Source organism: Elgaria multicarinata, chromosome 6 (assembly GCF_023053635.1).
Source record: "Elgaria multicarinata webbii isolate HBS135686 ecotype San Diego chromosome 6, rElgMul1.1.pri, whole genome shotgun sequence".
Classification (NCBI taxonomy): domain Eukaryota; kingdom Metazoa; phylum Chordata; class Lepidosauria; order Squamata; family Anguidae; genus Elgaria; species Elgaria multicarinata.
The window spans coordinates 48103761-48116491 of NC_086176.1; the positions used below are offsets into that span (position 1 = coordinate 48103761).

General features: G+C 41.5%; 1 protein-coding gene across 3 annotated transcripts in view; it reads left to right on the plus strand.

The window, feature by feature from the left end:
- VPS13A (vacuolar protein sorting 13 homolog A) overlaps window positions 1-12731 on the plus strand; it is a 135192-nt gene that overhangs the window by 17157 nt on the left and 105304 nt on the right. For all 3 annotated transcript variants that reach the window (XM_063129359.1, XM_063129360.1, XM_063129361.1), the window contains exons 5-10: window positions 2440-2541; window positions 4564-4670; window positions 6959-7018; window positions 9079-9138; window positions 10719-10799; window positions 12160-12217. In XM_063129359.1, coding sequence (XP_062985429.1) covers window positions 2440-2541; window positions 4564-4670; window positions 6959-7018; window positions 9079-9138; window positions 10719-10799; window positions 12160-12217 — 468 coding nt within the window. The remainder of the gene's footprint in view (window positions 1-2439; window positions 2542-4563; window positions 4671-6958; window positions 7019-9078; window positions 9139-10718; window positions 10800-12159; window positions 12218-12731) is intronic.

Below are 12731 nucleotides of genomic sequence, written 5' to 3' on the forward strand. Positions count from 1 at the left end.
CAATCAAGTTGATGGCCCTCCGCATCTCACTGTTCCACAGTGAGGCTAGGGCCTTGGCTGGATCACCTGCTCTCTCCACTGGAAAATCCCCAAGAGCATCCAGAAATCCATTGGATTCCACCAGTCTTCTGGAATCAGCAACTTTTGTAAGAAAACTCCCCGAGTCAAACAAAACATTGTCAGACTCCTCAAGTATAGGTAAACAAAAGGAAATCATTTGGCTAGTAGTATTCACTATTGTTCAGCATCTAGAGTCCGTTGTAGTTTATTTATTTATTTTATTACATTTGTATACTGCTGAATAGACGAGGCTCTCTGGGCAGTTCACAATTAAAACCATAAAACACAACATGACAAGACACAATGTAAAACTTTAAAAAGTTTAAAATACCACATAAAATCAAGCAGCAGTTTATAGTGCAGGGAAAGCCTGTGTGAAAGCTGCGTTTTCAGGAGGCATTTAAAAGGTATTATAATTTCTGCCTCCCGAACTGCACGTTGAGGTACTTCATGGTGACATTCCATTAGTCACACTGCTTTGGGTTTAAAAATTTGACCACAATGTTTAATTATCATTTACATTAATTAAATGATAATCAGGGATCAGGGCATAATAAGTGGGGAGAGCTCTCCCTCTCATTAATTTTACCTGAGAAACTGGTCTGGCTATCCATTTTTTTCCTTGGATGTCATGGCTCACGCCTGAGCAGTCTGTTTATGGTGAAACCTTATGTGTGGCCATAGAGCTAGGCAAAGAGCAGATCCCATCCCCAGAAGTCATCCAGTTCTGCTGTGTGGTCCTTATCCCTCTCATTCTATATGATTACAGGAGCTCTGGGAAGCTTCCTCTGTCTCTATGATAGTGTCACAGGTTTGGAACTCCTGCTACTTAGGGGCTTTACTTCTACCCTCCTTATTGTCCTATTTGACATAGTGTCCGGGAAAGCAGCCAAAGGCTGACAATGATAAACGCTGGGAACTGAAAGGAAAGCAACGGTTTGTTTTATTCAAGAACACAGGCAGGTGAGGAGGGGAAAACGCAAGAGGCTTGGATGCCGCAGGAAGGAAAACAAGGCAGCAGGCCAGGCTCATGGCAGAGAGAGTAGTTAGCGTCCAGTCCGAGGTCCAGGGCTTTGGCAAGAGACATAGTCGAGAGTTCAGTCCAGGGTCAGCACAACCAGCAATCAGCGAAGTCCACACAGCAGTCCGAAGGTCCACAGGGCAAGAACAGGCAAGCGAAGTCACAATCCAGTCCTAGGTCAAACAGGAGTCCAGATCAGAGAGACGTAATCACGAGGTCCAGGAGTCAAGGCAGGAATCAGGAACAAGGATCCAAGAAGCAAGGCACGGGGTCAAGAGATTCAGGAACAGAGGCTTTCGCCAGGAAGTTCAGTTAATCTCTGACAAAGCTACCTCGGCTGGCTGCTGCGTATTTATGCTGAGTCAGAGTGCTGAGTCATGGCCCCTCAGCTGTTCCTTGATTGCTTGGCATTTTAGATAAAGGTGGCGCGAGCGCCGCCTGGTTTCCTTCTCGGCACGCTGCTGACTCAACGCAGGTATGTTTGTTTCTTCTCCTGAATCCTCCCGACTGGCAGAGGTCTCCACTGGCACCAAGCCCTCTGAGTTGGCAGGGGCCTCCGCTGGCACACCTGTGCATGGCCCTCCTCCCTCTGGCTCCACAGGGGACTCTGCCAATCCCGACTCACGCCTCCTGAGCTGGTGCTGGGCTCCAATTCCTCATCCCCTGACTCCATGTCCACGCAGGGCATGACACTAAGGAAAGGATCAGCTTAGTTTGATTCTCTTAATCCTTCCACTAGCCTAGATGTGACAGTTAAATACTACTAGAGAGATTCATGAGGTAGAGTTCACATTTCTTTGAAGGAGGTGAGCCCTGTCCTGTGAAATTGCAGGTTGTCTTAAGCATCCTGCCATCCTACAATCATGGTGATGTCACAATTAGTGTTTTGTTGAGCCCTGTTAATGGCCGCATCCTTACCTCTCGTATCCGTTGTCTGAATTCTCCCCCCCCCCTTCTGTTATGTGTGATCAGTTTGAGGGCATTTCAGAACTTGTTTCTGATCCCTTAACTCTAGGCAGTTATTTCTGTGGCGTGTGGAAAGAGATTTTGTGTCTCTAGCAGATTCTTATCTACAGGTATTTGTTCACGCAGTGATTTCATGGGAATGAATTCTTGTAGGAATGATTTCTTTAAGTAGTTTTTCTTATTAATTTAGTTTGACCATGAATGGGGGAAAAGGTTTTAAAACAATACTTTATTCTTGAAAGTTGAGGAACAGGATGGCTTTCAGTACGTTTTCCCTTAAATCTCACTGTTTTTATAGGATGTAAGACACACTAAATATATTCTTTATTTCATCACAGCTTGTCTTTAGATTGGTTTTCAGAATGTGACATTAAATTAATCCATTTTGTCAGGTATTAAATATGATGCTGAAAAAGAAGAAAAACATCAATTGGAAGCAAAACAGAGGGAACTGCAAAGAATAGAAGATGCAAAACAGAAGGTTGCAGATATAGGTAAAGTAAAATGAAATATCAATTTTATTTGTTGGAGTAGACAGGACAATACTACTTAAGAGTGCTACTCTAGGCATTTTTACTCAGGAGTAAGCCCTCTTGTGTAGAAGCAGTTAAAGCAAAAAAGGGACTGGATGAAGGAGAGGGCAATATATAAAACTTGTATTAAAACAAGTAAAAAATGCAGAGTCCCTAAATCTTTGGCTGTGTATACTGAGACGTTAGTCCTACTGTAATTGGCATGGTTTACTTTTTGAGGATTCTGTTGTTTTTATTAGATTTTAGAAAGGCTATATGGTGGACTTAAAAACTGAAAAATATAGCTAATGTTTTGTAAATAGTTCGATTTAATTTTACCTTTATTTTAAAATTTTCTTTACTGTTCTTCTGCATAGCTTCAAGGGTGGTTTACAAAACCAAGATAAAATACAAATAAAACATTAACAACATATTTTAAACACACTTGGGACAAAATGGAAACCCGTGAGACCCCATAGTATAAATGCCATGGGGCTAAGCAGTAATGCCCCACCTTCTGGAATTGACTTTCCAAGTAAAACCAGAACCACCATTTTACCATGCCTCCAACTCCCAACCCAAAGAGCCTGTTCAGAAGAATGCCAAGGGCAATGGCATCAAAATCTGCTGAGAGGTTCAGGAGAGTTAGCAGGGTTGCACTCGCCCTGTCCTTCTCCCAGCACAACCATTACCCAGAGGACCTTCTCTTCTGCCACTCTCAGACTGTGGAATGGCTCGCTGGGACAGATTCACCAACTTAACAGTCTCTCTGAATTTCAAAAAGCAATAAAGGCTGATCTCTTCTGGCAGGCCTACCCAGTCAAATTTTAAGATGCCTTGGTGTTATTTTAATAATGTATTAGTTTTTATATGTTTTTAATCAGTTTTATGTATTTTATTGTATTTTATAGTATTTTTTGTATTTAATGTTGTTCCCCACCTCGATCCAGAGGGAGAGGCGGGTAAGAATTTTTTTTTATGAGTATTATGATTATTAGGGTGGCCAAGGTAGTTTCTGTATTAAAGCCAGGCCTGAAACTAGATTAAAATCTGTTCAGATAACTAGTCTCCAAGAATAATTGGAGTTACACAGCCACTACTTATGTTTGAGACTATTTATTACTTAGTTGTGATTTATTTTTTTATATTTTGAGACTTTACTTAGGCAACATTATTTAACAATTGTGGTACATGCTATTGCTAAAGATAAATCTTCTATGGCTTGGCCACTCCTTTACTAAATCTCTTAAGAGGTATTATTCAATATGCATTCAGGTAGACTGGTTTCCTGCTTAGTGAATTATTTAGGCAACCATAACGTTTGTTTAGGCAATACTAACATAGAGCTTATTTCTTTCTCTGCATTCACTCAGCCTTTGGTGATGTTTTTGTGATACCGTCAGGCTGAGTGGGTACAGGTTGAGGATCTTTATGCTGTTGAGCAGCTCTGTAGCATAGTCCGCTGTCTGTAGCAGAGACAGTATTGGGCCACTACCAGGCTACCATCCCTCTCAGCCAAACATGGAAAGCAGCGGGGTGGTGATGGCTGGTATTCATGGCCATCCTTCGGCTTTCTCTACCAGAGAGGTAGCCTGTCATCTCTGCTGAGCCATGATCACTCTGGGCCAAGTGGGGGAGGTGCTGAGAAAAGCTTTTTCTTCCTGGTAGGGCTGGAACACAGATTCCCCAAGTCCAACTCTACCACATTTGCATTCATATGCAATTTTTAATATATACTTAATTTTATATCTGTTGTAAATTGGAATTGCTTTTTATGGGTGAGCTATTCAGCAGTGCGTTTTTACATGGAGAAGTGGTATACCACTTAGAACACGAGGAACACCATGCAGAGCAAAAGAATCCCAAATCACATGTGTGTTTTAGTGTCTTCATATTGTGTTTGTGAGGTCTCTGGTTAAAATACATAGAATTAAATTGCTGTACTTTGTTAGCCAGTCCTCATCAATGCTTAATAACATTAGGTATACATTCACTTTCATTTAGATAAAAAACAAGAGAAGCAAGATACTTTTGTAGAAAAACTAGTTACTCAGGTCATCAGAAATCTTCAGCTGAAAATTTCCAACATCCATGTTCGATATGAGGATGATGTAAGTATTGTGTATGAAATGTATGTATAAACAGTTCAAATTGCAAATACATAGAATTTTTCTACTCAGAGTTTCCACTGTATAAGGAACCTGTAAAGATTGCTGCAGTGGTTCAGGTCGTAAGGTCTTTGTACATTTGCCTGTTGTGTGACTACAGTCCGGAACTGTCTGAGGAAAGATGGTGTCAGTTGTCAGTTAAATTTTCTAAAACAAACAAACAATGGGCGATGTCCATTGTTAGTCCTAGGTAGAGTAGACACACTGAAATGAATGAGACTTTAGTTAGTCACAATATTAGTCTTCCACATAGAACTCACATTGCATACTACCCAATGACCTTTATGCTGACCTTTATGCTTTAGAACCTTTTGATGAGATAAAGCATGAATCCACTTAATCTAGTGACTTAAGGAACTTAATATTACTTATTTCTACATAAATTATACTAGGCACTATATCCAAATCAAAATAGACGCAATCTAAGAGCTCCATCACACCTAGTTTCCCCCCCTGCTTTGAGTCTGTGGTTTCCCCCTCTGTTTCCTTAGCGAGTCTAATGCTGGTCACTTTCATGTCTGTGCGTTGTTGCACTATTTCAGCTCATGTATCTTTTCACCTGTATCACTACTGTGCTGGCGAAATCTCCCGCCCTGCTCCCCATGTTCTCCTTCCCCCTGCAGTTAATTTTTATATATTTTAAAATATTTTTTATTTCTGCACAAATACAGTAGTATGGCAGCCTGAAACTGCGCAATTACAGTAAACAACACACTATGCTTTCCCCTAAGATCATATTAAACAAGATAAGTGAAGAGAAAGTATTACAATTAGTTTTTGAAGAAGTTTGTGGTCAATATTGGCATGGCAACAGGAAGCCAACATTGTTCTGGTCAGGAAACCTAGACATGCCTACTCAGGAGTAAGAACTATAGAGTTGAATGGGACCAAGTCTGGGAACGGGAGGCAGCCTTGCTCACCTTCTCTGCAAGGTGTTCGGGCACTCACTCTCATTCCCCCTTCACGGTTGAGCAGAGAGCCGCCACACCCTCCTCTTTTGTCAGCAAGACTGCCCTTTGACACACTTGCCCCCAAACAAAAAATGGGATGGTCCGATATAGCACAAGGACAGGATTACACAGGAGAGAGAAGCGGGTTTATTGTGTGCGGAGAGGAAAAACCCAGACTTTTCCCTTTCCAAAATAAGACAGAAAAGGAAGGGGAAGAGGCGAAATGACTGCAGGACAGGGATGACGTTATGTGAGTACTGCGTTGCAAAAACACATACCAGGCATGGCAAGAGTGCAATAAATCGCTGGTGTGATGGAGCTCTCAAAGAACAGACACACAAAGAAAAAGTAGTGGAGGTCTTGAAAGGAGACCAGCTTGGCAATGCCAGAATGAATCATGCAGATGAAGTGAGGTGAGGGCCTTTTTTGTTGTGGAATGCCCTCTGCATTGAAGCTCACCTGACACCTACATTGTGGTCACTTTTGCGCCCGGTGAAGACCTTTTTATTCTACTAGGCATTTTAGTTTTTCAATTTTTATTGTTGGAAATCTTTTATTCTGTCTTTACATCTTTGCATTGCTGCTGGTTTTTACTGTTATTTTTACTTTGCTTTTAGTAATAGGGTGTTTTCTCATGTTGCTGTGTTTGTTTGCTTTTTAACTGTTGTGAGCTGCCCAGAGAGCTTTGGCTATTGAGTGGTATAGAAATGTAATATTCCATTCAATTCTAGTTAAGGCCAGACTGACCCCCTTTGCAGGAATGGAGATAATGCAGTCATCCAGCAGGACCTGATCCTCTGCAAGGGCAAGAATACTCTTTCTCTGGGTTCTGCAGTTACAAGTTGCAGCAGCTTTTCTGGGAGGAATCAAGATGCCTGTAGTTTATCTTCTGTCTAAGACCAGGCTAATCTTCCAGATTTTACATATTTCCCCCCATAGAAATATGTCTTCTGTTTGCTTTTTAAAATCTAATTTAATAGTGTGTGTTTTGAATTTAAGTGACTACAACTTCATTGATGACAAGCTGTTGTAAACCAAAATAAATACATGAAAGCAAGGATACATTAAGTAAACTTCAAGAGATAGTTACACCAATTTACCTCCTCTTGTAAGGTGTGATTTCAAAATAATACTGAATGTGAAGAAATTGTTAAGAAATGTCTGGTTTGATTTGTTGCTAGACAGTTAACTTTAAAACTTATGACAGTATGTCTTCCATATGTTGCAAATTGTTTCTGTTTATGTTGAATAATGTTTTTGGTTTATGTTTTCTTTTTGCAGATCACAAATAAAGATATTCCATTGTCATTTGGTGTCTCGCTTCAGAATCTAAGTTTACAGGTACTAATGCATCCGTCCATTTTTAATTAAAAATATTTTATATTCTGCTGTTGTTGAAATCTGTTGTAAGCCCTATGGTTCTCCAGAACCACCAGTCTGTCTCTTTGGCCCAATACAAGGTACAGGCATTCATAGCCCATTGCAAGGTGGAGGGATTTTCTAGTGAGTAAGATGGAGTTTCTATGGATCACAGTGACTCATTTGGATGATACTTTAAGGAGAATATTTGTAGTTTTGAACCACTATGCAAACCAAGCCTCAGTTTCAAAATTTGCACTTTTCTGAATTTTGCAATGCAAGTCTCCATTTTAAAAGAGTATGTGTTAGAAACAAGTTCATGCCAAAATGTCTATATTACTGAAATGCATTATGTTAAGAAAAAATAGTACAAAAATACATGTATTTGAAGAAATGCACTAAAGGTATGTATAAATGTTCATGCAAACATAAATAAAATTTGCTAAGTATGGGACAGATTGAACCTAAACTTGAAAAATGTGAAACCGAGAGATTCCTCCGTCCCAAAGCAAAACAGGTCCAGCGTAAGTAACAGTCATTTGGTAGGTGGAAAAACAGTTGTAGCAAATGCTAAAACCCAGTCAGCTCAATCATGGCCACTGAGGGCGTTGCTAGACAAGGCCTTAGCGCGCCTTGAGAGCCGTTTTCCCTGCTGTGCTTCCACATGACGCACAGGGGAATCCGTCCCCAGGCCGCACTGAAGCCTCCTCTAACGCGCCATAAGCGAAGTCGCTTATGGCGTGCCTTTTCCCCAGCCCCGGCCTGAGGCCGGGGCTGGGGAACGTCTAGCTACTTCCGTGGCTTTTTGCGGCTACTCGCTTACTCGCGAGTAGCCGCAAAAAGCCGCGGACTGGCCACAGTGCTGAGCGCTGTGCCCATCGGCCAGGGAAGATCCCGGGAGGGAGAAGGAGGAGAGACGACACAGGACACACACACATGGAGGGAGAAGGAGGAGAGACGACACAGGACACACACACACGGAGGGAAAAGGAGGAGAGATGACACAGGACACACACACATGGAGGGAGAAGGAGGAGAGACGACACAGGACACACACACACATGGAGGGAGAAGGAGGAGAGATGACACACAGGACACGGAGGGAGAGAAAGATCAGGAAGGGATCAGGAGCGGATGGGGGGGTTAACTAAGAAAAACCCCTTACCTTCTTCGCAGTCTTCGGGCCGCACGTGGCCCCTTTAAACTTAAAAAAAATGGCCGACACTGCAGGGCTTCCGTCGTCCCTGCGCGTTGTGCGTCTAGGAGGCTGGGCGGCGCGCGTTAAAGTTAGTGCGTCATCGCCCCGCCTCCCTGCCGGCTTATCCCGGCAGGTCTAGCAAGGCCCTGAGATCCAGTACTAATTGAAAAAAGTATTGCATCAGAAGCAAAACAAGTCCAAGTTTGGCATTTGGCAGATGTCCTCCAAGAGATAACTCTATAGTTGTTGGGCATTAGGTGAGATCCTTTCTGTGCACCTTTGCTGTCTGAGCATGGCATACAGATGGTTTTGGGACTGAGCCTTCCAAACAACACAGATTCATATTTTACTTTCAGTGCTAAAATAGTATTAATCTAACACAATATTCTGATTCTGTGCAATGGACGAAAGATAGCTGAGTAGTGAGATGGCTCTGCTCAATATACAGTCTGGAACTCTTTTTGTTTATTTGTTTGCCTGTTTAAGGGGAAATAATTAACGTAGTTCGCAAAATGTTGCAGCAGTGTGGTTGGAGATCAGCCTTATTTTGTCTAGGAGGAAAGGGAGAATGAATGCTGTACTTCATAGAATAGAAGGAAGTGCAAGTGACACTTGTGCAACGATAGGATATGTTCTTTAGACTATAAGGAGTTTGCTAGCTGTCAGGATAGAAGGGCGGATTGCATTTCCCCAGATGTACAGTATTTGTGGATTACTGCTGGGAAGATTCCCAAGCACAGTTAATCTTTGTACAGTTTTGGACCATATGGTTTGATTATGTATTTATACAAAAAATAAATACATGCAGAACTTATTTCAGAATTACTTCCTGTTTATTTTCTAGACTTCAGATCAAAACTGGAATCCATCTATACAAGATGCAACTGCTAAATTGTTCTATAAGGTAAATCCTAGGTTGGAGTGCTGTCAATATAAACATTTATTTGAAATGTAATATAAGTTGCAGAATACACATTGAAGACCTTACACATTTCAAATCACTTGCCATGTAGCAAATCATTCTTGGTCGCAACATAACTCTCCACAATATCCACCATCTGTTTAAACATGATTGTTATTCTGTACATCTGTTGTCCATTATTGTGTATTACTGAGATTCAAGGTGTCCTGTAGGTTTGATTTTTTTACTTAGTTTACTTCTCAAAGCCATTTCGTTTGTGGAGAAGCATTTGCTGTCTTGCTATCATGTGCACGATCTTTAGTCATATAAACAATGCTATTTGGGGCCTAATCTATAGGGCTGGCCCTTCTATAAAGTGAGTTGAAGCTCCCGCCCCTGGCAGTGGATCTCAAAGAGCAGCAGATTCCACTGTCAGGAGAACAATGCACTCTGCTTAGCACTCCAGAAAGCTATCTAGAGCGCCACGCACCCTTGAATTGAGTATTGTTCTAAGCATGAGAGAGATGAGAGAGCAGCCAGCACAGCTCTCCAGGGAACCCAGCCCAAATACTTCACGGTAAAGGGTCCTCCCTCACAGCAAGGCATTGGTAAATAGATGGCCTTAGAGTCTGCCTGTGCTGTCACAGCACAGCAGGATCACCTTCCATCAATGGCCCACTCTAATGAAGGACCCATCAGATGAGGCATCAAGGGAGAAGAGAGGCCTGCAGCCACCACCATTGGAAAGAAGAAGATGCCAGTGCCCAGTGCCGATTGCCTGAGACAGTCGGAGGAAGAGGAGGGGAGGGGCAGGCCAGGCTGTCATTGTGGCTGGAGAGTAGTGGAAGAGAGGCAGCAGCTCAGGGGTAGGGACGGCTGCTGCTTTCACCACCACAACCACAGTCATCCTGCCTGGGGAGCAGAGAAGAGAGAATATCAGTGGGAGGAAGAGGTGGGCGGTGGCCTCCACCATTATCGTCATTGAGGGAGAAGGGAGAAGAAAAAGGACAAGGGGCGGCTGCTGGCACCATAATCATCATCATGGTTTGGGGAAGGAGGCTGGGCAGCAGCCACCATCGTAGTCATCAACGGCAACTAGAGGCAGGAAGACGGCTGCCACCCTGTCATTGTGGCCAGGGGAGGTAGAAAAAAGAGGTCCCGGGGGAGGGAAGCGGGAACTGCCACAGTCGTTGCTGGAAGGAGAAGGGGGAAGAGGGCTGACATTGTTGGGAGGGAAGGGAAGAGAAGGGGGCAAGGGCGTTCCACTGCTGTCATTGCAACTGGTGAGGGGCAGCGTGGGGGAAAGAGGAGATCTTGCACTGACTCCTCATCTACCTAGCTAATATGAAACCCTTAGCCCTCGTTTCATTAATTTCAACAGTTCTAATTAATGTTTACAATTACATCCTGAAAGTGACAGATACCAGGTTTAAGTAATTGCATATATTTAATCCAATATTTAGCATTCACGAAGAATTCTTCTCTCAGATATTTTTATTGGTTTATATGAGTATTCCATGGAATACAAGGAAAATAGTGGAGATGGCAATTCACTTGATTCAACTTAAACATTTTGGTTTCAGCTTGTTCGATTGGACAACTTTTTTGCATACTGGAATGTGAAGTCTGAAATGTTTTATCACAGTGGTTTTAAAGAATCTTTGGTGAGTTACACATTTAGTATGTCAGAGTTAATGTCCTAAATTGTTTCAAGATAAAAAATTTTCAGCAGCAATTATGTTTTGCTGACTGTACTGGACTTGAAGTCCTCAGGCTTAAAGCATATTGTTATTTCTACCGCATTAAGGCTATTATCCTGTGCTACGTAACTTGGGAGAAAGTGCTATTGAACTCTGTAAAACTTCTCAATAGACATGTATTATTAATTTATTTAAATCATTTATACTTCACCCTTCGTAAGATTCATCCCTCAGCAGCATAGGATCATGTATAAAACATTTCCGTGCTTCATTTGGTCTAGGATAAAAAGATACAAATTAGGATAGGGCTCCTGTGCCTTTAATAGTTAGAGAAAATGTATTTTTGATGGGTGTAACTTGTTGATTGGTTGAGAAATGCCAGATCTGCTGTAATTCTTTCTACACAACTATTTACAGGAACCATATACTCCTGTGTGTGTGTATATGTGGTTTACTACCACACCGTTGTAGTAAAATCTTACTGTTACAGATTGATGTTTTAATTTGATGTATGGGATTCATCTTCTGTCTTTATAAGGGATCCTTCTGGAAATGAGCTTTCTCTGTGTAGATTGACACAGGCATTAAACCAAGAAGGAAAAGAAATTGGCATACTTCTCCCATCTCCAAGATCACTTGATTTTCAAGGGGCGGGGTGGACGGGAAATATATGTAACATATCCAACGGCATAAATCTGACATGTTATAGGCCTAAAATCCTAACATGCATAGACCTGAACAGCGTGACTAATATTTCAAACTACTAGCCATGTAATCTGGACCATATAAGATTTTATGTGCACACCTTAATGAATCTTTACTCCCATAGATGTTCTTTGGGGGCTTCAGAGATGGGACAAGTGTACTGGTTGCAGGGGTGATGCAACATGTGGTCTTGGTTCCTCACTGTGCCTGAGAGAAAAGTGTTTGTGAACAGGGGCATTAAATGGTCTAGTCTATATATGAAATTTGTCCTTTTAGTTCTAAAATGGAAAAATTACCATTCCACATGGCCATACTATTTACGTTTCACTACAAACATTATTTATATATAGTACACATTCCCCTGTCTTTGCAACATGTACATGTACTTAAATGTTTTAAAGCTTCTTCTGCATGATCGTTTAGTTAAAAAACTATTATACTTACGCATTATATTACTTTGGATTTCTGTATGTAAATTGTGTGATGGCCCATCTAAGAGCATTTCTTTGGATTACCTTCTATTGACAGTATTAATGTATCACTATGTATTGTAACTTTTCTGCAAGTTAAATATGTCATTTTCAAACTTCTTTTTTTATTTCACTTTCCCCCCAAAAAGAATAACTTAAAATATGGAGTTGCGAGTAATAACTTGATTCCGGAAGGCTACAGTTTTGGTAAGTTCTTCATGTTCTCTGCAGTACCACACGTGGATTCTGTAGAACCAGGAAAGGTCTAGAGCTCTAGCTGGGAGCTTGAATTTGCATCTCCTTCTCTCAAGATGAAATATATGCTGTGTGCCTGTGCCTCAAGTGGTTGGGGGAGCACTTTCCTGCTCAGTTGTCTTTTGACTGCTATGATAACAGCAGCTCAGGGAGTGTTTCTTTGTGCATGTTTTCTCTAAAGTGAGCTTTCCGTTCTTGCTGCTACTCTTTTTTTTTAGTTTACTCATTAGATAGTGGGATATAGCCTACATAACCCACCCACCCCGCTTATGGTGGAGCAGGAATTATTACACTTTTAGTATCTGACAGATATGATAGTTGCCTCATACTTTATTCCTGATTTGCTTCTCACTTTTTTTTTAAAGGTATATTGTGAAACATGCACCTAATAGTTAAGACAAACACATCCCAGGAAATGTTAGAAATTATTTTGATTGTGATTTCGTATTCTGCAAGTGACAGTGAA